General features: G+C 27.7%; 1 protein-coding gene across 1 annotated transcript in view; it reads right to left on the bottom strand.

The window, feature by feature from the left end:
• The window catches only part of LOC136078080 (cathepsin O-like), a 64072-nt gene extending 46651 nt beyond the window's left edge, over positions 1-17421 (bottom strand). Inside the window, exons 1-4 of the mRNA XM_065792917.1 lie at positions 17090-17421; positions 6950-7061; positions 4485-4602; positions 1750-1786 (exon numbers count right to left, since the gene is read on the bottom strand). Coding sequence (XP_065648989.1) covers positions 1750-1786; positions 4485-4602; positions 6950-7061; positions 17090-17338 — 516 coding nt within the window. The 5' untranslated portion in view covers positions 17339-17421. The remainder of the gene's footprint in view (positions 1-1749; positions 1787-4484; positions 4603-6949; positions 7062-17089) is intronic.
• Between the last annotated feature and the right edge of the window lie 8767 nt (positions 17422-26188).

Raw genomic sequence — 26188 nt, 5'->3', positions numbered from 1 at the left:
ATTTTTCCTATAATTATGTATTAAAAATTATACTTATTTATTGTTTTTATATTTTTTTTTAATTTGAGAAATCTTTTGTATGGTCTTTCCACACTTTGACAAACAGTGCAATGATGAAAAATATCCGCTAAAACATACAACTTCAACACAACAAGTTGTAGTCCAAGTGTATTAGTATAGTGTACATTGACTGAATGAAATAAATAGGGATAGGCGCAGTGAAGTAAACATATATCAATTGACGGTATATATACAAATAATGCTTGATGGCATTTTATAGGTTGGAAACTTACAAAAAGAAATGCCGCTGAAACAATTTTAATGTTTAAATACTCAATTTGAACCTTTTAAAATGTTTTAACTCAATTTAAATCTTTTTGAACTTTTAAACATTTTAAATGTTTAAACTTTTAAAAGTTTAAAATTTTTAAACGTTTTTAACATATTAAACTTTTAAAAATTTCAAAGTATTAATTCAATACTTTTAAACATTTTATAGATTGTGACAACTCAATATTATTTTTTTTTTTAAATGATTTTTTTTGCCAATGGCTTGAAAGTAACATTTTTAACTTTTATTTTGAATATTAAACTACTAATTTATTCGATAATTTTAGAAGAAAAATTAAAATTTTTTAAAATAATTATTTGTTTTGCATGAAATCATATAAAACGCAACTTTGATATCAAACTTTTAATATTTGCTTTTAATTAATATTTAAACATTTTATACTTTTAATTAATATTTAAATTGTTAACTTAAAAACAATGAAAATGTTTTTCATTACTTCCGCTGGTGGGAGGCAAAAATTCCGCTTCCGATTTCACAGCCACAGTCAGTTGGGAGGCAGAAGCTACTGGACAGGGCGCCCAAATCACTTTACCTCCTAAATTTCTTCTGGAGGCAGCTACCAATGGCTTCTGCCTCCTTACTACCGTTGATCTTCAAAATTTTTTGTCTCTAATAAAAAACTCTGACTGTGAACGCAAATTGAGAGGTTCAAGCCACTGGAGGCAGAAACCAAATTATTTTGATTCCAAACATTTTTAACGAGGCCACTGCCAATAGCCTCCGCCTTCCTAAAATGTTAGCCTTTTAACAGAATGTTACTTTACCACCAGGAGGCATTATCAAACCTGCATTATTATACCAATATGATGACAATTAACAAAATGTTACAAAAAAAAAAAGAAGATTTTTTTTTTTTGAAAAAACAATATTAAAGAAAAGTAAAAACTAAGTACTTAAGTTGATTTTCACAATAAGGAAGATTTACTCAACCAATATTCAGTAATACAAGTATCAAACAATTTAAATGAATTGTTAATAACATAAATAAAAAATCAATAATGATTTAAAAAACAATTCATTTAAATGTTAAAAAGCTAACTAAGAATAATAACAATATCAATGAAACACATTAAAATTAAGATAATTAAAATTCAAAAAGTAACTTTGACAATTTATTGGAATATAAAAAACCTTGCACTTTTTTGTTGTATCACAAAAGGTTATATCAAAGACTTTAAGGGTCATGTAAATCCCCACAAAACCTGTAATACCAGACACCATTAAGCATAAGCAAAACTGGTTTTAACACACTCCATAAATACAATGAATAACTTTAATAAAGCAATATTAAAAATTAAAAAATAGTATTTTACACAATAACCTTTATAATGCACTTTTTACTATAATCACCAATATAAAAAAATTATTAGTATAAAAATTAGTAGTAAAAAAATTACATTTTTCTGATCTTTAATCTTTGTTGACATTCCAATCCTGATTTAAAAAAATATACTTCAATAATTGCTTTTAAAATAATATTAAAAAATACACTTCAATAACTGCTTTTAAAATAATATAAAAATGTTCAAATAATAATAATGTTAACAAAAAAATGTTGTTTATTTTTAAATTGGCGAGGATGACTCATATAAACGCCAACCATGTGATTTGATGCTTTCAAAAAAGACTTAAAAGCTAGTAACTCAAAATCCCCTCCTTGACTACAGACAAGGTCTCTACTCTTTTTTTTTTTTTTTTTTTTGATGCGTCAATAAACCTCTAGAATTTTAACTCTGAAATACTAACCTTGGCAAACAAGATCATTGCACAGAGAAACATGTTAAGCACAGTACTTTCAAGGATGTGGTGACGATCAATTTAAAGTTTTAAGACAATTTTTATGTTCCATTACTATAGGTCGCACTTTCATAAACTCCCAGAGTTGCCTAACTTCCTTGGATTCAAATTTTTTTTCAAATGAAAGTTGATCTATCTCAATGTAAAATATGGTTTAGGCCTCTTGGGGCATGATGAAGATATGACATTTTAAACCTAAGGTTAAAAACTCCCTATCTGGACTCACGACATTCTCCATTATAGATTTTGTAGCAGTTATTTTAATTTTAAACCCTATATTATTATTTATAGCAAAAAAATTTTATGATAAATTTTAAACTCTATCTAAAGAAAACGAAAAAAAAAAGTTACCTAAATATTTTGTTGCTAAAATATAAAAATAAAAAAAATTAAGTTGCTAAATTCTGAAGATGGAATAAAAATTACTTAATTCAAAATTTTTGATGATCCTTTTTTGATTTTAAAATAAGCAAGACAAATTGTTTTGTTACTTTGGGTTATACTTTCATTTATTCCTAGAGACATTAAACTAAAATTAGTTTAAAATTTGCCAATAAATGTTGGAGAATGTTACAAGTTTAAAAAAATTATTTTAAATTAAATAGATTAAACAACAGACAAATTTTATCTTATGATAGCTTTATTAATATTTGTATAGATATTTAAAGAGTTAATTTTATTTTACTGACAGCCTTTGTAAAACAACTTGTGCACAGCAAAGTCCTATACAATAAAATAAAATTTTTAGTACTAGATAGAATACTTTGTCCACAATGCAGACATAAATTAACATCATGTCTGCAGCAGATGAACCAATGCAACAGTTGTCCTAGCATGCAAGTTGCCATAAATTACATGCAACACTATCTTACACAAAATAATAATTATGAAGAGTAATATAAAAGTGATGAAAGTAATCAAAATGAAGTTAACAGTTGCTTTTAAACAGTGGGCAACAATGGGTAGAACTGACCTTTGAAGCAAACAATAAGAAATAATTATGAACTATAACTAACAATGAAGCATTTTTTGTGTAAAAAGCTTGATAAATTTAATCCTTGTTCATTTATCACCAAATCATATCCAAGCAATTAAAATGATCTCAAGGAGATAATTATTCTTAATGAGACAACTATCTTGGCAAATTTTGCAGAGACATATTTTTAGTACAAGATGAAATACAGATTTACCATTGAAGCAGGTAGTGCTCCTTTTATCCAACTATGATTTACCATATTAAAAAGAAATTGGAGTCATCTTCTTCTTGCGCAATTTCAGAAGACTATGATGTTGGATTGGATAATGATGTTAGACTAACAATGATGTTGGATTGGACAATGCATCAAACCATTAATCATATCAAATAAATTTTTGTTGCATAATTATAAAGATTGATTATTTTTCTGTGTACAGGACATAATAAAAACTGCAAACATTTTAACAATTTATGTCACCATGCTGAAGATTTTTCTGTTCATTGCATCTGGATTTTTTTGCAACAAACCATGACAAACCAACATGTGATAAAAAAGATGGCACTGTGAAAAGATTTGTTGCTTGTTTACAAAGTTCGACAACAGGTCAAATACTGCATAATAAAAAAAATTTTGATTACTGTTAATAGATTTTCAATAGCAAACATTGTTAGTGGGACAAGAAGTCATATTGCACCTTTGTCTCATAGAAAAAATCTTTGTCAATCATAAAAACGAAAGGGGTATCTGATCTATGATGATTATCTGTGCAATAACCTTGGGCAAATTTATGTGGGTAATCCACTTTAAAAACTTTTTTTTTTACTAAGGGAAAATTGTCCATATTTAATTTTTATGAATTATTTACTTCACCTGAAATAGTTGGAGTAGTTAAACAATGAACAATATTTATTTTTTATGAGTTACTTATTTCACTTGAAGTATAATATTTAAAGTTTATAACTTAAGATTCAAAGTTTTTAAAAACTAAAAAGAATGAAATAAAAATTAAAAAAATTAAAAAAAAATTAAAAAATAAAAAATTTAATCTTAACTATTAATATACTATATTATTATACTATATATACTTATACTATATTAAACTAAATTAGTAAAAATTCTTATTATTGAACAACTCAAAAATATAAAATATTTATTCATACAACTCTGAAAAAATATAAAAATATAAAATATTTATTCATACACCTCTGAAATATTTATAATCATTTGCAGATTTTTATATTCTATTTCTAAATTTATCATAATTTAGGGTTTTTAAAAAAAGCTTTTATAAAAATGAAACTTTCTTAGACGTTTTATTTTACTTTTTTTTTTAAAGAATTTTTTATTTATTTCCTTACCAATCTTTTGAATTAGGATATGCTTTCTTTTGAATGGAACAAATTTCATTTTCATTGTTCAAATAAATCTTTTGAGTAGAAAAATCAGAAAACATTCCCAGATCTCTAGTAAGACGATCTAAATGATAGTCATTGTTAAAATATAACTTGATGATAAAATGTTTTTAAATAAAAATGTCCTTGCTTTAACTTAACTTTTAAGTATCTTCTTAAAAGAACTTGTTTTTAAGCAGCTTTTATTTGCTACCACCATTAATAGAACTTTTCATTTTTATTATGTTTTAGTTTTACTCATTTCCAAAAGAAGATAATATGTTCAAAAGACTAAATATTCAGATTCATTATGTTCAAAAGACTAAATATTCAGATTCATTATGTTCAAATAATTTTTATATATATTTGGGTGTCCCTAAATGACATAAATTTTTTTAGTTTTTAACTATTTTTAGATTTTCAATCAGTTTCATATGTATTTTTATCTACTAAAAGTAAAAAAAAAAAAAAATCGAAAAATTTTTATTTTTGACTTTTTTGGATGGTGGTTGGGGACTTTGCCAACCAAAGCCTATATCATGTTCACAGTTTTCTTTTATATTTTTCAGAATTGTTTCACCAATTTTAGTTTTATCACAATCAGATATCTTATCAGAAAATAATGAAAGAGGGGATATTTCTTCGGTTAAATATCAAAGATGCTGATTAAATGTTTCCAGGGCAGCAACAGCAACATCATTGTCAATTTTTTTATAAATAAGCATTTCTTTGCAGAATTCCAAGTCATTAAATGGGGCATCGACTGTGCTTGTGCACATAAGCCATATTTTCACATAAAATAGTAAAGTAAATTTACAAAACTGTGATAATTTCTCTATAACTTTTTCCATAATCTGCCAGGTCAGCAAAACAAACATTTTTGAGGTGAATGACAGGTACACATAAAATCTTTAAAAGAAGGGGGGGGGGGAAACTTCATAATTTTCCAATAATCTTCTTATTTTCACTTTTAATGGACAAAACTACACACAAAACTAAAGGAAAAAAAAATTTTTTTTTTTTTTTTGGGACACCCTAATATATATATATATATATATATATATATATATATATATATATATATATATATATATATATATATATATATATATATATATATATATATATATATATATACATATATATATATTAGGGTGTCCCAAAAAACAACATTTTTGAAAAATATATGCAGATACCCCCTTAATGTGTTCTATCTAATACAAAAACACTAGATTTAAAATTTTTTTGAATATTTTAAATCTAGTGTTTTTAAAGATTAAATATTTGAGAGTCTTGAGGGACCCCTTAAAAATATTTTAAGGGGACCAACAAGACTCTCGAATATTTAATGGATCCCTAATATTTTCAAAAAAAAAATTTTTCAAAAATATATCAACCTGGTACTCAAATGAAGCGAAATTATATAAAAATTTCAAAAATAATATAGATTTCAAATATAGAATTGTTATTTTTGGTTTTATTTTATGAATAATTACATTTTTTAACAAAAAACAAAAAAATGCATTTTTTATGTAATTTTATGACAATTTTAATAAATAAGTTAAAATTTTTCCAAATTAAATATTATTTTTGAAATTTTTATATAATTTTGCTTCATTTGAGTACCAGGTTGACATACTTTTAAAAAACTTTTTTTTTGAAAATATTAGGGACCCATTAAATATTCGAGGGTCTTGAGGGACCCCTTAAAATACTTTTTATCTAAAAAAATTTTAAATCTAGTGTTTTTGTATTAGATAGAACACATTAAGGGGGTCTCTGCATATATTTTTCAAAAATGTTGTTTTTTGGGACACCCTAATATATATATATATATATATATATATATATATATATATATATATATATATATATATATATATATATATATATATATATATATATATAATATGTGAATTAAGTTTTATATATATATATATATATATATAAAACTTAATTCACATATTAAATGATTAAATGTAAAAATAATACACAAAGATTTTTCTATTGTGAAAAAATTATCAAGATAAGGAATTCTCTACCTGATTATATTGTTTACTCGCCCACTTTGTTTTTGTTCAAATCAAATTTAAAAAAGTACAATTTTCATCACCATTGCACACTATTTTAACTAGTTGTTTTTTTTTAATTTTGGTTTTACATAAGAGTAATTTTAATATTACCTGTATTACCTTTTTTTATTTCGTATTTTTTTAAACGCAAATAAATCAGAAATAATACTATACAATTGTACATCTGTAATATTTATAAAATAGTATTAAATAATTTTTATATATTTTTTCTGTAAAATTCGAAAAAATATCTGCTCTCTAATTTCATTATAAAATAAAACAAAAACTGCATTTGCATTTAACAAATAACAAAAAAAGTTAAAAGTAAAACGTAACAATAGAAACAAAACAAAAAATTACAATTTTTGAACTCTTCAAGAGACCAATCTGAATATTGATTGATACCATATTTAGCTGTGCCATTATATAAAACTTCATAGTTATTCAACAATTGATGTCTTCCCAAGCTTTCCTATTTATTAAAAAAAGTAAATACTTAAACTTTTCGTGGATGTAATTTTGTATTTTTATCAAGACCAGTGGGTTTTTACCTGTGAAAAAGTGCAAGCAAAGCACTTAAAACACCATAGGGTGAATTCGGAGACCGCAAGGCACATGAGATGAGCAAGGCGAGATGAGAATCTTGTAAGTGTAAAAGCACAAAAATTCACAAGTGCCACTTATCTGAGCCATGTTTAGACTGGGATCATTTGCATTGTTGCAAATAAATTTATTTATTATGGAAGTCAATAATTTCCAACATCTATTTTGAAGTTAAATTTAGTGTGATGTCAGGGACTATTCTAGGAAAAAAACTTGGGCAGCGGTACCCCCGTCGCAGAAAAATTTAACGGAAATATTGTTGAATACCGTCGTTTTTTTCAACAAAAAAAAACAATATTTGTATCGCTGTCCAAAACGGTCCCTGAATGTATTTAATGGATAAGTACAACCCACTAATTTTTCCTATATTGCAAATCAAAACAACCATAAATTTAAATTCTAAACTTAACTAATAAATATACTTAATACGCTCAAAATTTACTTGCAAAAGTTAGCATTTGCAAAGTTTTTATTTATACCATATTTATTGTTAAAACTAAAAATTGTATTAAGAAGAAATTTTGAACAGATTATGGAAAAGGGAATACAATTTCTTTTTCATATTTTTATTTTATTTATAGTGATATCAAGATATTTATTAGGAATTCATTTTAAAAAGAAATCTATTTGAACAAGAGAAATTTAGTCTTCTAAAATTCTCTTGTTCAAATAATCTTGAATTTGAAATTTGAAATTTTAAAAAATTTTATAAAAATTTAAAACAATTTGCAAATAGGATTTTAGAAGACTAAAATTTCTTTTTGCAAATTTTTAATGTTCACTCAAAATAATTAGAAATTTAATTAAATGGAAACAGCAGTGACACCCATATAATAAAATTAAATAATAAACATTATAAAAATTAAAATTAATTAAAAACATTATCATCATAAAACATTAAGCTTAATAATGTTTGCAACATTATTAAGCTTAATGTTGTATGACGATAATGTTTTTTATCAATTCTAATTTAAATTTTTTTATAACTGTTTAAAGTAGTTTAAATATCGTAATATTTGCATTTTACTTTTTAAAGTATGTTAAGTATAATCAATTACTAAAAATATTATCTTAATAGTAATAAATATGTAGTAGCAATTACAAAATAAAGTAATTACAAAGACAAGTGGGGAAGGGGAATTTCAAATAAAGTGTTTAAATAATTTTCACTATTAGATTTTTTTGTATCGAGTCAAACCCAGCAGGTAGTAATAAACATTTTGCAAACAATTCAAGTTTGTAAATAGAACTCAGTTGCACTGTTCTGTTTCACAGAACATCGAATTTGGCATTCTTAATTTTAAAATTTTTACAGGTTTATGTTCTATCAATGGCCAACTTATCAACATGATGAAAGATGTAATAAATTGTTAATAACAGAGATATTTTTCAATTACCAAGACACTTAAAAAAGAGACAGCAAGTGCAAGGTTTCAAAATATATATAAAGTGAAGAAGTAATATGTTTACTAGAGCTAAAGGAAGATCTAGTGCAACATCTAATGCAACAATTTGTTAAATTTTATATATATATATATATATATATATATATATATATATATATATATATATATATATATATATGTATATATATATATATATATATATATATATATATATATATATATATATATATATATATATATATATATACACACACAACCCTCTGAATCAGGGTCGGCATTTGGCAATTGCTGACCTCATTTCTGTTTCATGTTAATCCCTTTGTGTCAGTTTTTTTTGCCGGCCTAATGCCAAGCTCTAACAGTTTGAGGTCAGCAATATATGGCTGACCTCATTTTTCCTAATTCCGAGAGTTGTATATATATAGACCAATAGATAAACAGGTACGCACAAATCGTAATTTACGGAACCAATTTTTATGCTAATAATATGATCAGTACTTTGCAAATTTATGAAAATTATTTGTATTGTTTTAATTTATTTTGACTTTTATTGACCACAGCTCTTTAGATAATTAAAAACGAGCTTAAAAACCAACAAAAGACTTAACAGGCTCAACTATAAAAAAAAAAAAGAAATCTTAACAAAAGAGAAATTAAAACCAATAACTCTAAAAATAAATCAACTAATATAAATCTGAAAAACTAAAACTCTAATAAAAAATTATTTTTAATTATTTATTTAATATTCAATGATAACTTATTTAATAGCATTTCAAAACTTTATTAAAAACCATTTACCTTAGTGTAAACAAATTTTATTAGAAAGTTTACATAAAAATAATAACTTTGTTATGTTTTCCACTATTAAATTTATGGACTCTCAAAAAAAGTTTATTAAAACAATCATTTTTGTTGTTGTTTATAAAATTGATTGTACAAATTGTTTTAAAAACATTTACATTCATCGTAAAATATTCACTTTTTAACAATATAATATCTTTCGATAATTTAAATAAATGTCTTTTATGGTATACAATCTTTAAAAGCAATTTCTCGTTTTATTACCTTATACTTTATTTAGTGTATTTTTAAAACATTTTCAAAAACCTAACAAGCAGTGGTTAAGTTGTTGCAAAATATAAATAAATGTGTATAGAGGAATAGAGTGTGATCGCACGCCTTTTCTGTCCACGACTGATTATAATGTTAACAATTGTTAACCATTTACAATATTTCATCGATTCACTTTTCCTAAATTAAATTATATTTTATGAACTGTTTTTACATACTTTTTAAAGAAATTTTTTAAGAAAAGGGTCCGAAAAACAAAAGTGGTGTGTTTCGTGGTGCAGTGAAGAATTATTTAGCTGTTAACTTCACTTTGCATGACAAAATAAACACATTCTGAATAAAAATTGACATGTAATCTTTTTATTTCTTACTAATAGTGAGTCAATTGTTAAAACTCCTAAACAAGTCAATGAGATATTTAACTTAAGCACTAATAAATATCAACTCGATAATGTTCTTAATGTTTCAAAAAAATGGGTTAGCAACTATGTATGAAGTTATTCAAAGTTCACTGAATTTTGTAATAAACCCTTTGTGAACCATTCAAAAAGTATCTCAATGACATAGTCAATGTACCTTAATCAATGTAATTCATCAATTCCTGTTTCTGAGTATTCTGTTTTATCAACCAATAAACAAATTGCTATTTTACCTTTCTTTAATAGCAAACCTTTCTCTTCTTTAAATACTACAAAAAATGAAACAAGAAAGCATGCATGAGAAGAACTCACCCCTATGAAAAAAAAAATCCTCAAAAAGTTATCATACTTATCTTCTCAGTTAGTAAGCTCAACCAAAGATCACTGGGAAAAAATAGCACAAGTAAAACCGAAATTAAATAGCATGTCATATAAGTTAAAAGTACTCAGGCAAAATATCAAAAGAAAAGAAAACATCTCAGCTTTAAAAGCAGAAGTTAGAACTAAAACAACAAATGAAATCAAATCATTACAAAAGGATAATTGGCAACCTTAAAGCAAAAACAAAGACATTAAAAGTAAAAGAAAAATTTAATGCAAATAAAAGTAAAACATAATACTGACATGAAGGCAAATAAAAGTTTATTGCTCAATTAAAAAATGATATGAACCAGATGAAAAAGGGGAAAATACCAAATGCTAATTTGTCAGAAGATAAAAAGACCTACCCTTTACAAATAAGGATGATAATTTATAGCATGTTATTAGCTTATGTTCCGAAAAGTAATATCGGATTCCTAAATCAAAAAATTGGGCAATATTTAGGCGTTAAATTTACTGATATTCTTCATCCTTATACTGTTGAGCAAATGACTCGTGAACTTGGAACTATAGCGGAACTGCAATCAGCAGAATGGGCTGTCTGTAATTCTTATCTTACCCATAGACTCAATGCAACAACACAAGAGGGTGTTCATATTAACACCGTTCACGTTACATCTATAAACAACTGTCAGGTCATTGCTCTAGACAAATTACCGGGTGGAACAGCAATTGGTTATAAAAGCCATATATGTAGTGCAGTTGATCATTTAGCTCTTACGTATTGAGATTTTTACTTGCTTCCCTACAATGAATGTTGTAGTTCAATAATCTCAAATATATCCAACACAATGTCTGACAGAGCGTCAGTAAACCATTTTACCATTACCAAAATATGTGATACCTGGGGCAAGAATCTGAACAAGCTAAACTGTCATTTGCACTGTCTAGACAATGCTATTTTATGTCATGAAGCCTTAAAGTGTTTAGAATTGGAACACTGCGAATTATTTGAAAATGATTGTATGGCAGTCAAAACTGTTTTAGTTGTGAACAAGATGAGATTTAAAGATGTAATAAAAACGCTGTATTATTCTAAGATATCGAAGAAACCCCCTTCACATTATTTACTTGTTTTATTTTTATGCAACATTATAAAGATTTACACTATTTGGAAAACTTCAATGGACCATGGATGACAAAATTTCATGTATCAGCTGAGGATGCAAGTTTTGATCATGTCATTGGTATCCAGGTAATAAAAGATGTTTTAAAAACAATTACTAATTGCAAATCTAATCCTGTTGCATTTTGTTTTATTTTGCAGAAGTACAGATTTTTTTAGGAAAAAACTGTTCCCAAATATTTTAAAACCAATTACAACTTTATGTTTCATTGATGACCAACTTATCAAAATGACTCTGCATGTTTAGTGATAACAAAGGAAGATGCCCAAATGCAATACTTTGTTATATATCAAGCAAATTAAGATCCAAAAAGAATAGGACTATAGATCTAGATAATCTATTGCATAAAATTGCATAGAGAAAAAGTAGTTAGGTGGTCAATTTACATGGGACAAAAAAAAGAATTAGAACAAGACTAGAACATAATACACTTTGAGTAGAGATATCTAAGAGACAGACATTTAAAAGCCAAAAAATGGATGAAAAACAAAAACGGAAGTTAGAACACGAGCTGTGTGTGTTAACTATCAGTGAAATGAAGAATTTATACAAACACTTATCTGGAAAAGCAACTTAAAAATTTAGATGATGTAATGTCTGAAAGGATTGTTATCAGAAAACTCTGTCACGAATGGTATGATACTGACTATTCTAAGTCGAGCGTGACGTCATGAGTTTATCAAAAAAGAAAAAAGTCTATGTTCAAAATTCAACTTCTAACACTGGCACTCCCAAGTTGGTCGATATTAGAAGTACAAAATAACTTTGCAGTTACAGAATAACAAGCAAAGAAAAATCTCTCCGTTGTATAAAGGTAAAGTCAAACACAAAGAAATAAAAGATTCTGTTAAATTGTGGAAAAAAAGATTATGTTAGCATTTAAAAGAAGGTCTATAAACAAAAAAAATTGCTTTTGTGTAATTTAAAGGAACTATATGTATTATACAAAGAAAAAAATCCAGAAATACAAATAAGTTACTCAAAATTTGCTTCACTTAGACCAAAGTGGTGCATTTTGCCAGGTGCAAGCGTTACACATTCAGTTTGTGTTTGTTCTTATCACCAAAATACCATATTGCTAGTAGATGCCTTAAATATTGCACTAAAGTATAAGAATTTACTTTCAAAAATTGTTTACTCAGTAGAAAAAAAAAACTGCATGCTTGCACAGCGTGATAATTGTCCTGGTAAAGAACCCCTCACTAAATATTTGCATGAGAATTTTGTAGAATACAAAGATGATTTTGAGAGACACTAAAAGCAATGGCAAACTACTGATCGTGCAACACTATTAAGTTAAACAGCAGATGTTCCAACGTTTGTTGAACTATTAGTATCTTGCTTTGAAAAGCTACAAGCTCATTCTTTTATTGCTCACTCTCAACCATAGTACCTTAACTAACTAAAATAAAATATGGATCAATCAAACATTATCATTATTGGCGACTTTGCTGAAAATTATGCTTTTGTAGTCTAAGATGAAATACAGAGCTATTATTGGAACCCCAACAATGTTCTTTACATTCATTAGTGATATACTGTTGAATAAAGGTGTATTGAAACATATTTCTTACTATTTTATATCAGATGACATTACACGTGTAACATATGTGTACAAAATATTATAACTAATCATACCAATATTATAAACAAAATTTTCCAATCTGTCCAAAAAATATTTTTATTCACTGATGGTTGCGCAGGACGGTACAGTTTTATGCCGTTTCTTTAATATAAACAATCTAGAGCATTTTTTTTTCTTAACTAAAGCTCATTCATACAATATGTAAGGCACTCTCTTCGAGTTTTTTTACTTCTACCACTACCATTTTCTACTGAAGCTGCTGCCTCTTTACATGTGATACCTAAATTACTTTATTCTTTTCTACCAAACGTTGTTCGATACAATGTTTTTTCAAATCTGTCTAAGATTATGCCTTCTTTTTTTGTCTTGCTTGAGTCACACCACACATCCATATGATTATTTTCTAATTCGGCAAATACAAATTCATATAAATACTAACATTTATATAACAATGAAAGGATATTGAATACCAGCATCTAAATAAATAGCAAACATATATGTTTATATTCATAATATGTATGCATCTTGGAAGCTTTTATTCCTTCTGGAATATAAGTTTGGAAGCTTTTATTACTTCTCTTCAATTTAAAGTCAAACCTCATTCTACTCCACAGTTTTCACCATCTTGAGCAGTTGCTTTATTAAACATTTATGATTTTTTTAATCTTTTTTACAAAAACATCTCTCTTAAGAACAAATTTCCTTTAATTATTGCAAAAAGCCAATTTAAAAAAGTTCTGCCTGATGTTAAGCTCTGTTATTCTCAGTTTACTAAACCTTGTACCTTATCTCAGATGTTAGGTTCTAGAGACTTTTGGTTAGTGTTCAATAGTGTCATTAACTAAAGTAAATCTAACATTTAATCTTTAATTCATGGGTCTGATCTTTTTACTTCTCCCTAGAATAAAGCAGAGTTATTTGCAAAGAAATCTTTCTCTAATTTGACTCTTTAATATAATGGCCATACTCTTCCTAACAGTTAAACAAACTTACCATTGTTAAACATCCAATTCTAATGCTAAAGTTAATTCTCAATTAAACACTTCTACAGTTTGTGCTCCAGAATAGATTTCCATCATAGTCTTAAAAAAGTGTTCTCTAGAACTCTCTTCAATTATTGCTAAACTTTTAAAAAGTGGTAAATAAGTGGTTCCAATTTTTCAAAACTCTAGAAAACACTTTGACCTCTTCAACTATCCTACAATTAGTTTTTACTCTGTTATTAGTTTCTTTATATAAAGATTTTGAGGTTGTTAAATTATTTCTTTTTAGCTGCAGTAGCAAAGTAATTCTTGAAGGCTTACCCTCTTCTTTATTTCAAGTAACTTTAAGGGTAGCAAAGGTTTTACCTTTGCTCTCGTATTGTTTTTTTTCTACAATAACAATCTTCATGAAATCTAAAGTGGCACTATTTACTGACGACTTAGTACTCTTCTCTTGACAAAAAGTCTTCACTTTTTGATTGCTTAGAACAAGCAGCAGATTTTTAATCTGATCTCTCTTCTGTAACAGCCTAAGGCTTGCAGTGGCTTTTGGATTTTAAGTCTGGATTTAAAGTCCACAATTTTTGTTAGACTACAAAACTCATTTATTAGCTGCAAAAAATATTGCAATATTGTTGGCATTCCTATATTGATGAATAACAACTCTCTTACTCTCAGACCAAGTCTAAAAGCACATTGTAAATGTAATTAGACCTGTTTTATCTGCCAAACTTGAGTCACTCTCCCATTGTTGTAAGGTTGCATTTCTTTCTTTTTTCTACAAATACAATCATGGTCTAAGCTCAAACGAGCTATCATCTCTATAATGATAAACCAAAACTCATTTTTGTTTGGTTTTTTTTTCAAGAAGTTGCATCCTTTTGCTATATCCTGTCCCTTCATGCTATAAAAACTTTTATTAATCTAGTTTTTTTGCTTGAACATCAAAAAAAACCTTATAACTCTTACCTATCTTAATGTTTATCTTTTTTATACAACTTACAGCTTTTTAAGTCTTCAGTTATACGTTTCCTAGTATTTTAACTTGTTTTCTATTTTAAAGTAACTCATAACTTAATAGTGGTTGCTTGCAATCTTGTTGAAAGTAAATTGTAGTTTAAAAATATATAAATGTATGCCCATATTTAATAAGTAGTAAATATAAGCATAAAATTATAATATATTAAGAATTATAAATTTTTTTCTAGACCCGGCTATCAATCCCTGCTAAATCCAATAAATTTGCCAGAGCTGGGTTTGGCGGTCCTGGCAAATTTATTGGATTAAGTCTCTTTTTTTTAGCCGGTGTCCTGGTCGCTTACTAGCAATTGGATTAGTGGTGCTGTAAAATGGTTAACAGGGCAAGAAAGTTTAAAACGATCATACAGAATCCAAATTCTCACATCAGATGCTATGTATGAATTTTGTATTAAGAAAATCAAGGTTGTTAACTTCATTTGCATAAAGAGATTGTAAGTCTACAATTGCAACGTGAAGAGCAAAAAGAAAGATCTACTGGCGTAACAACTCTACCTGGTATTTGTAGCTTTCATCAATTTATACATCTTGGAGAAATGCTGAAATAGAAGAAGTACAAGTAAAATGGCAATAATATTGTGAACTATTACAAATACAGTCAAAATAACTCAAATCTTCAATACCTTTGAAAATCTTGTATATTTAAGTAACTTTTTAAATTACGATTAACTTATTTCTATTTTAATTACAAATATTTTTTGGGGATTTCTTGAAAAAGTGATATATCTTTGAAGTTAATGTTCTATATGTTTCAGTTTTTTTTCCAGTTAGATTTTTGGTGCCTAGTAAGATTTTAAGCAGCTGAAAATATTATTAGCAAAAAAAAAAATTTGGCAGGGTGTTTTTAGATAATGGGCCCCAAAGTTGGTTTATAGAAACTAGTTGTTTTATTAACTTTTGAGTATGTTTCTTTAATATGTCAGCATTTTAAGTACATTTATCGAATTCAGCATCATAAAAACATTATATATGTTTATTTTCATATTTTTGTCATTTTTATTTCTTATTTTTTTAAGAAATTTTTTCAGAATCTTATCAAAACCGGGTCATTTTGGGAAACCAGGTCAATATTAAAACTGCAGTATCTTGAGTGGTTACTCAACATTTTTAGCTGAAATTTTGCATACAGTATTTTTTTATAAATAAGAATAATGTGTCAAAATATAACACAAAAAGAAGACACATGGTTCAATGGACTGATTTGATGTGGAATTACCCAAGAATGAAATTTTGATAGGGTGTGTTAAACTTTTCCCACAACCCAACACCCAACTTTAAGATAAACCTGTAATATTGGCTAGTGATGTGGAGTAAAATAATAACAACTTGTTATACATAAATATTACAAATTTCATTAAAAAAAACATTTTTTGATACCAAATTATAGATATTTGTATAAGAATTGACAAATTTATAACAATTTATGTAAAAAAAAAATTTTTTTTGACAGTTTTATCAAGAAATCCATATATTGAAAACTTGCTACTAAAAACGTCATAACTTTTTATAGAATTGTCTGATTTTCATAATTTTTTCACCCTTAAAATACTGTATTTGAGAACTTTTTAATGATAAATATCATATTAGTATTTAATCAATTTTAAAAAAATCAGTCCACGTACCTAAAATAAAGGAAGATAAATTGACTGATAAATACAGATACAATAAGATCAGAGAGTTCAAAAAACCAAATGCAAATGTTAAAAAATGGAAAAAAGAGAAAAAGAGAAAAAGAAAATTTTGAACAAGAGTCCTTTCAACAAATTTGAAGATTTATATAAACTGTCTACAAAGAAACTTGATGATTTAGAATATGTCAAATAGAATAGAGTTAATATCATCTAATCAAGCTTTAGATCTATTTACATAGAGTAAATATATATTTACCTTAAATATATTTAGTCTTTTCTTCCATTTTTTTGTATCAGAAGCATAAGGACGATTTAGCAATGTAACATATTTACTAAACAATAACGAATGAGCATCTTCGATGTTCTTCTTAGTTTTTAATTGACGTCCAGCTTCTTGCAAAACTTTGAGTTCTTTTTTTAAAATGTTGATTTCATTTTTTTCACCTAACAAATATTTAGTTAAGGTGCAGTCAAAAAATATAAATAACAAGCACAAGGACTTCATAGTTTTTTCAGATAAATTGGCTTATTATAGTTGACATAGACATTTTACGGTTTATTATGGACTTATTATTTTAGTAATGACAATTTCGCAGAAGACAAATTTTTAAAAATAAAGTTAATTCGCGGTAAGAAAAAAACCGTTTAACCCGAACTTTTGTTACCTCGAGCTTTTTTATTATGTTGCTAAATTTTTTTCAATGTTATCTTTTGAGCGTACAGCGTGATGCAGTAACTTCTTTAACTAAAACATTTTTCACGTTTTTGTTAGTATAATGGTGTATGTTTAAATTTTACACTTTAGCATTGAATAAAGAAAAGTTGACTTCACTCAAACTAATATCTCATAGCAGCCAAGGTTCTATTTAATCTAAAAGTCTAAAAGAGAAAGAGAATCATTAGAATCTGATCCCGCTTCTCTAAACGATCAAAAAGATAATACTTTTCCTCAAAACAGCAGTATAAAGTTGAGTTGTCAGCAAATAGAGCCACTTTATATGCAAGGTTGTTAGTAAGATCATTAATTTAGATGAGAATCAAAACAGAACCAAGGATAAAACCTTGAAAAGAACCCCAGAACCTACAGGAAATGAAGAACATTGGAAAATAGAACCCCAGAACTTACTGGAAATGAAGAAGAGTGGAAAATAGAACCCCAGAACTTACTGGAAATGAAGAAGAATGTTGGCCCTCGATGATGATTTTAAAATGAGGTTAGAAAGAAATGATTTGATAATCTCAAAAACTTTCCCAGATATACCAAATGAGCCAAAGATATAGAGAAGACTAGCATGCCAAACTTTATCGAAAGATTTAATTGTGTCAAAAACAATAACCCTTGACTCACTGGCTTTATATAATATATTGTAGAATTGTTTAGTCACAGCAGTTAGCGAGTCAGCCATTGAACAAGATAATCGAAAACCGTATTGGTTGTCTGAAAGAAAGTTATTTGACTCAAAATTGGATGTAAGAAATTTGTTGATCAAAGGCCTAAAGACCTTGCTAATGATAGAGAAAAGACTGATTGGACGATAGTTGGAGGGGTCAGAATGTACTCCAGAGTTGTTAAAAATTGGAACAGATGCCATTTTCCAGCAGAAATACAAGATTCAGTTAAACGCTAAAATAAGTTTAAGGTTCAGTTAAGCACTAAATAATTTTGAGAGATTTGAAGAAAGTTCTGGAGAGCTTGTTTGTAAGACGATGACAAGAATGTTGTCTAGATCACAAGCTGTAAAAGAGCTTAATTGAGACTTTAGCAACGGAAGCCAGAGTGATTTAAAATTTAAAAATTAAATCGGTTTAAAGTTAAACCGATTTAATTTTTGTCTGACAAAAATTAAATCGGTTTAACTGGAATGACAGGAATAGTATGGCCATAAATTCAATATTTGAATAAGAAGAAAAGTTCTATGCTAAAAGTTCTGTCTTATCCTTGAGAGAGGTAATAGTTAGACTTACCTTTTTTGCATTAATATCTTACAATTAAAAATTGACGTTTATTCCCAAGAGGGTTGTTCTTTAGAAAAATATTTTAAAAAATTACCATTAGATATAGCAGCTGCTCAAGAAAGTGAAAATTATAGAGTAAAATGAAGTTTTTCTTGAAACTGATGAAAAGGTATACAAAGTTTCCATACCTGACTGGATCCAGGAGGTTACAAAGGAGACGCGTTTATTAGCGGAGAAAGAACTTCCTAATCAAATGCTCATTCGTGGTGCTCTGTAATAAGACCGATAAGTATTCTGTGAGTACCTTAATAACAAAAAAAAAATAACAAAAAATATCCAGTAAGTGGAAGTGTTGTAGTGATTTTGCGTGCTGCTTTGATAATAGAAGAAGAAAGTTTTATTTCCTCTAAAGCTTACCAATTACTCGGCAGGTTATGAGCAAGTTTGTCAGATTTAAACTGTATTTTTGAATTTCATTTTATTCTATTCCCTTATTTTGGATAGACTCTTAAATATATTGCTAGATTTTTTTGCTCTTTCCATTCTTTTAAGGATTTTCATTTTGGGAGTTTTTCGCTTCTTCATTCGTACTGTCGGTACAAAAGATTCCGTCAATTGCTTATAATTTAAAAACTCAAACGTGTGAGAATTTGAGTGCTTTTGCACCAACCAAAGTTATTTTTTTGTGTGAGTGATTAATAAGTTAATTATATTTGTGTGTGCGTGCGTGTGTGTGTGTGTGTGTGTGTGTGTGTGTGTGTGTGTGTGTGTGTGTGTGTGTGTGTGTGTGTGAGTCTACACTTTTTGAGGAGCCGGTAACGCAGGGGTTAGCGCTCTAGACTCACAAGCTAGAGATCCATAGTATAACGTCACCTCTCGACAAGCTTTATAAAATCGGTAAAGAGGTATGAACTTCCTTTCAAATGGTCTTCCACGGTGCTCTGTGATAAGATTGTAAAGACTTCTTGGGGCACCTAAAAATAGTTTGAAAAAAAAATGAGGTGCTCCCTGAAGTCCTTACGGTCTTATCACAGAGCATCTTCATCAACTTATTGAATTTTTTTTTCATTTTTATTTCGGTGCCTCAAGAAGTCCTTACGGTCTAATCACAGAGCACCGCGGATGAACATTTAATTGGAAGTTCACGCCTCCTTCCTAACTGATGTCGCAAAACCTGCCCAGAGATAGGGTTTTGGAATTGAAATTTTTAATTTGAAATTGGAATAGAGAATAAATAAAACATTTTTTTTTTGCCAAATTTGAAAACATTTAAAACCATCTTACCAATCTCAGTTACTTTTACTGAAGTTTCACATTTTAAAATTTTAATCAAAGTAAACAAAGCCAAAAATATTAGTATATTAATTTTCATATTTTTTTAGAAGTTAAAAAAAAATTTTAATCTAAAAAATTAATCAAAAATAGTATTTGCTGTTCTTCGTAAAGAAAGCATTGGTAGCAGAAATCTGAAAAGACCACTGCACAAAAAAATAAATTACTCATCAAGGTTTTTCTTTTTTCCATATATTCTTTAAAGGTTTTAGCAAAAGTAGACTTTTAAAATCACCTTTGCTTAACTGTTTCTTTAACATCTGCAAGACATAGACAGAGTGATCTGACGTGAGTTCCTTTAAACTGAAAGTTTTGAGTTTTATTATTACTAAAATTTTAAGATTAAATCAATAAAATTTTAAAATCAAATCAATAATTTGATTTTAAAATTATTATTTTTATTAAATATTTTTGTTTAATAATGATAAAAGTTGAAGAAGTAATAAAGAGTTTCATACAGTTTTAAAACAAATTAAGTCAGTAAATTAAATTAATTTGTTGATTATTATATATAAGACATAAAAAGATTGGTCGAATTTTTAATGTGGTTGCACAACCGCATCAACCGCAAATCTATTTCAATTAATACAAACCAATGATATCTCAGTTTACTTAAGATGATACCACAGGGAAAAAGCCAATTTTAGTATCAAAAATCAAAATAATTTTATATTTAATGTTAATTGGTGCAAAACTTAATGCTTTTTTTAAAGTATTTTGCATTCTATTGCGGTTATTTATGAAAATGAGGAATTTTCAACGGTGCAAGAAAAAAAGTCGGAAGTAAAAGACTTGCGGGCTTCAGTACATACATTTACTGACTTAAGGAGAACTCACAAAAGAACGCTGTTATATTGACAGAAGGTTTAGGCTGGGGCAGTGGTGGAAATGGGAGAAATTTTCTGCTCTTTATTTCCGTATTTTACCCGGTAAATAAAAGTTTGTGAATAAATAAAGTCAAATAATTTTAAAGATAATGTAGAAACATTTAAAAAACCTACGAATCCACTAACTGAAAAGATCTTATCAATTTTAAGTATGGCGGTAACACTCTAACAAATAAAAAAAATTATGAAAGAAATGCTGGATGATTTTAAAAAGGAAATTGAAGTTATATTTCAAAACCAAGAAAAAACTGTAATTGCTATTGTTAGTGCAAACACAAAAATACTCATCGAAAGAATGGATAAACTTGAGACAAATATCATTACAAATGCAAATAAAATCAAAAAAAATTGAAAAAGAAGCTTGAAGAAATAAAAGAAAGTTTAAACTTCAACGAACACGTAACGAAACTTCAACGAACACGTAATTGATAAAAAGATTAAAAATAACATCAAACATTTATTTAACAAAATCGATAACAAACAATTAGAGAAAGAAAGAATTAATAATGAATTTTTAAACGAAAAAATCCGTAAGAGGTAATTTAAGAATTGATGGAATATGAGAAGACGAAGTCAAATCTTGGGAGGCAACCGAAGAAAAGGTTCATTCATTTTTTCTACGAAAACTGGGTTTAAAGGGCATTGAAATTGAACGTGCACATCGCAACTCGTCTCAGAAGAACAAACGTTTATGTAAATGAAGATTTTTCTCGCGAAACGGTTGCAATCAGAAGAAAATTGTTTGCGGAAGTGAAAGAAGGACGTTTAAGGTGGTTATCCAAGAAATAAATCTTGATTTTTATTTTTTTTAAAAAAAAAAAAACCTTTTTCATGAGCAGAATTTTATCCTCTTTAAAATGGTATATAGATCATATATGTTCAGTTTATATAAAGTTTTTTTTCTCATTTCTATATAGTGGTATATAATGTTTTTTTTCGCATTGTTGTTTTTCACGTTTTTCTTCATTTGTAACTTCAATTGAAATGTCAAATATCTTGGGTTTATCTCCTCAGATAATCCTCAACTCCGTATCGAACGTAATGTCTTGTAACGTTTCTTAGGTTTTATGGTTTTTAATAAACTTAAAGTCATCGGTTGAATGAATATCTTACGCTTTAAGCAACGTAAAATATATTATTTATTAGATTTTTATGAATGTATATTGAGGTGTAATGACTTATTTGTATTTTTTATTACTTCTAACTCTTTTAGACATAAATATATAGCAATGACCAATGGAAATAAGCAAACTAATGCAAGAAAAGTTAAAAGAAAGGCTCCTCCCAATCGGTTTAGGAAACAGGAAAAAATTGATCTTTCTGCCAAAACAAACAGTTTAAATACAATAAGCATGTGTTCTAGTGCAAAAAAATTATATATGGGTATTCAGATTCATTTGGAGTGTCGTGATATGTATGACTATAATATCCTTGTTAACTTTTCTGTTCTCAAAAATATTTTTTTGGAAATAGCTCGTCCAAAATGTCATATACTAACCATTGAGCTATTTGATAACACACAAAAAAGAATGGGATTTTCACATAATCTCGAGTTCAAATGTAGATCTTGTAGTCTTACTGTTTACTCATCTAAAGAATGTGTAAAGAATAGCAGTAATACCATTGGAAGAAATATATTTAAAGCAAATGCAAGAGTGGTGATTTCTTTTCGAGACACTGGTTGAGGTCATTCAAGTTTAAACACATTTACTCAATGCATGAACATGTATGGTTTAGCCAAAAACGCTTTTGATAACCTAAATTCAAATGAGATATATAATGCATATAATGATGCAGCTTTAAAAAGCATGAAAAAAGCTGCAGACGATCTTCAAGATTCTTCCGATGGTCAGACACAACAACGTATAAAAATAGACGGAGCCTGGCAGAAAAGAAGCCATTCATCTCTAATGGATTTGTTACTGATATCATCGAAGATAAAGTCGTACATGTACAAACTTTTTCCAAATATTGTAAGGGTTGCCTTATGTGGGAGAAACAATAAGGGTTATGAAAGATGGGAAGCAGAACATGTATGCAATATTAATCAAGTTAAGTCATCTGAAGCTATGGAGGAAGCTGGTGCTGTTAAAATCTTCGAACGTTCTGTGGAAAAGAACAACTTAATTTACAGAGAATACTTAGGAGATGGAGATTCTTTGTCTTTTAAAGAAGTCATAGCAGCAAACCCCTATAAAGACTTTGGTATAACACCTCTCAAATTGAAATGTATTGGGCATGTTCAGAAACGCTTAGGTACTAGTCTTAGAAACCTTATGAAATCACATAAAGGTACAAAGAATCCCATATAAAGAAATGGGAAGTTGACTGAAAAAACAATTAACTCTATGCAAACCTATTATGGAAAAGCTATAAGAAACAACTTAGACAATGTCTATGCTATAAAAAAAGCAATCGGCTCAATGTTGTTTCACTGTACTGCTTTACCGATGAGAACCAGCGGCATGGAATGTGTCCACGCGATGACACTTCATAGTGTAAATGGCAGTTAGATAAGACTAACAAGACAAAAACATTCAAAAACACCATAAGTTTACCAATGTCCATTCATTGCCTTTTAAAACCAATCTTTGTAAGTTTATCAGAAGATAAATAATTGAACAAATGCGTTCACGGCCAAACTCAAAACACTTATGAATCGTGTTTTGAAATATTGTATTTTTTTGTCTCGTTTTAGCGATAAAATAGAGTAATCGAGGCAAAAAAAAGTTTGGTGTCTTTAAAATATTTTTTTAGTCAAGGCCATTTATATATTCCAAAAATTGGTTATTTAAATTCACAGGGTCAAAAAAAAGTTGGTTTCTTGGGTTACCAACTTTTTTGAAAACAGTGAGAATGTTTCGGTTCGATACGATAAAATCATTTCTTTTAAAAATAATATTTTTAAAAACGCTCCTAACAAATAATCGAATTACTCATTCTTAAAAAGAAAGCTTACGTAACCTAATTTTAACAACCACGGCTTAATTAAATGATTTTGAATCCATTACTTTTAATTTTTTCGAAGTAAACCGCTTTTCCTCTGATGAAAACATAGACCCAGATAATAATTTTTTTTTGCGGATTTACGGATTGTGCTTATTTTTATCCGAAAGAATTTGAAGTTTTTCTTTTCAGAACACAAATAAAAAAAGTTCAAATCAAATTAGAATTCTCCACCTCAATATAAGTAGTTTAAATCGGAGTTTTGAAAAACTTTTAGATTTTTTAGAAGAAACAAAAAATCTCTTTAATATCATTTGTTTAACTGAAACATGGGTTACATTAAACGATTTTGACAATGATTTTAATATTCCTCATTTTAAAATAATCTCACAAGAAAAAAAAAGGAATAAACGGGGTTTAGGACTTCTAATTTATGTTCATCAAAATATCTTTTATAATATGAAATGATATATTAAAAATAACTAGATCTAGTCTAACTTCCGCGTATTTTTTGAAGCAAAAATCGGCCATTATGCAATTTAAAAAAATAGGAAATCACGGTTGTTTGGATCGGTTGTGTCTAGATCATATTCCACTCGCAACGATTATTTTTATATGGAGTATTTTGCCGAACAATATTTAAATTTTTTGCCGCAACAACACACGTGCATAATTTGATTTGTTATTTCAAGTGCATATCTACGTTGTCTTTTTTTCATTTAGTTTATTACATTCACATTGGGTTACTTTAGTCATTCATGGATGTAATATTTCTAAAAGGTAAATTTATGCTCATAATTTTTATTATGTATAAATTAGGCTCATAATTATATATAATAAATATATATATATATATATATATATATATATATATATATATATATATATATATATATTTATATACATATGTATCCATCTAATCCGCGTGACGTCACGCCAAATTGCGAAATAAATTAACCATCTTGAATGGAGGGAAAACAAACATAATTATCAAATAGCGTTACAACTGTTTTTTATGACAAAAAGATGCCAAGGAGTTGTTGTGTTGTAGGTTGCACAAATAATTGTAAAAAAAACAAAGAACTTAAATTTTATCGCATTCCTAAGAATGAAACGGTTAGAAGAAAATGGTTAAATGCGATAAATCGTGCTGCAGATAGCACTTCGTCGAGCAAACTGTGGTCTCCTAAATCTTCGAATGTTTATGTTTGTTCAGCACACTTTATTACTGGTAAACAGCATTTCTCAAACTTTTTGTTTTATACACTAAGTAAATTTCAATAAATACAACTTGTTTAAAAATTTTAGGTGAAAGAGAACTCTTTGAGAAACATCCGGTTGTTACTAATTCTCTCAAAATAAACATATTCCAAAAAATATCACATTTATTTAACACAGATTCGATAAAACTGCTGTCAGGTTCAATACGTAAAACTATAAACTCACTGTGTCCATACCATAAAATCACAATAACTAACTCCAGTAACTCTCATTTCAAGCTGAACCTGGAAAAAATATTTGTGCTGTTTTTGTAAAAAATATTTCCCATCTGTATTTACACCAACATAAAAAACATCTTTCATTATTTCTTCCTTCAAAGATTTATCTTTTAAAATATAAGGACATTTAATTTCCAAAACACCATCCCCACAACAAGTGCAATAAACAGAAGCATCAGGCTGCATACCATGGTTTTTCATAGTCTATACAAAGTCCTAATTTTTCAACTTTCAAATTTTGATGGACAGCAATCTCAGAAAGTGGCACAGATTTATGAGATTTATTGTAGTCTGAATAAATTTGTGCATATAAAGTCAATGCATTTTTTTCATTTTCTCGCCCCCAAACTATCGGAGGACTTTTTATTATTATATTCTTTTAAGAACAAATATTTAAAATTAATGATTTAGGTGGTGTTTCAACTCTAGCATGATAAACTTGATACAAAGTAGAACCAATTATTCGGCCTACTCGTACGCGATACCAAGAATCACACAATGATTGATTTCAAGTTGCTTCTTCAACATAGACGATGTTATCAGAATTGATTTTAAAACTTTTTTTCTCTTCATAATAGGAACTTAACTGCTCTTATTTCTTTCTCATCCTGGGAATTCTGTAAAGGAAAACTTCTAAAATGGTAAGTTTGCGTATATTATTAAACTATCAAAATATAACAAGGTGTTTTTTTTACAAAGATATGTTTTTACAAGGATATGTCTTTACAAGAATAT

Source organism: Hydra vulgaris, chromosome 03 (genome assembly GCF_038396675.1).
Source record: "Hydra vulgaris chromosome 03, alternate assembly HydraT2T_AEP".
NCBI classification, from domain to species: domain Eukaryota; kingdom Metazoa; phylum Cnidaria; class Hydrozoa; order Anthoathecata; family Hydridae; genus Hydra; species Hydra vulgaris.
The sequence above is the reverse complement of the archived record's forward strand: the minus strand, read 5'-3'. Positions and strand labels throughout refer to the sequence as shown.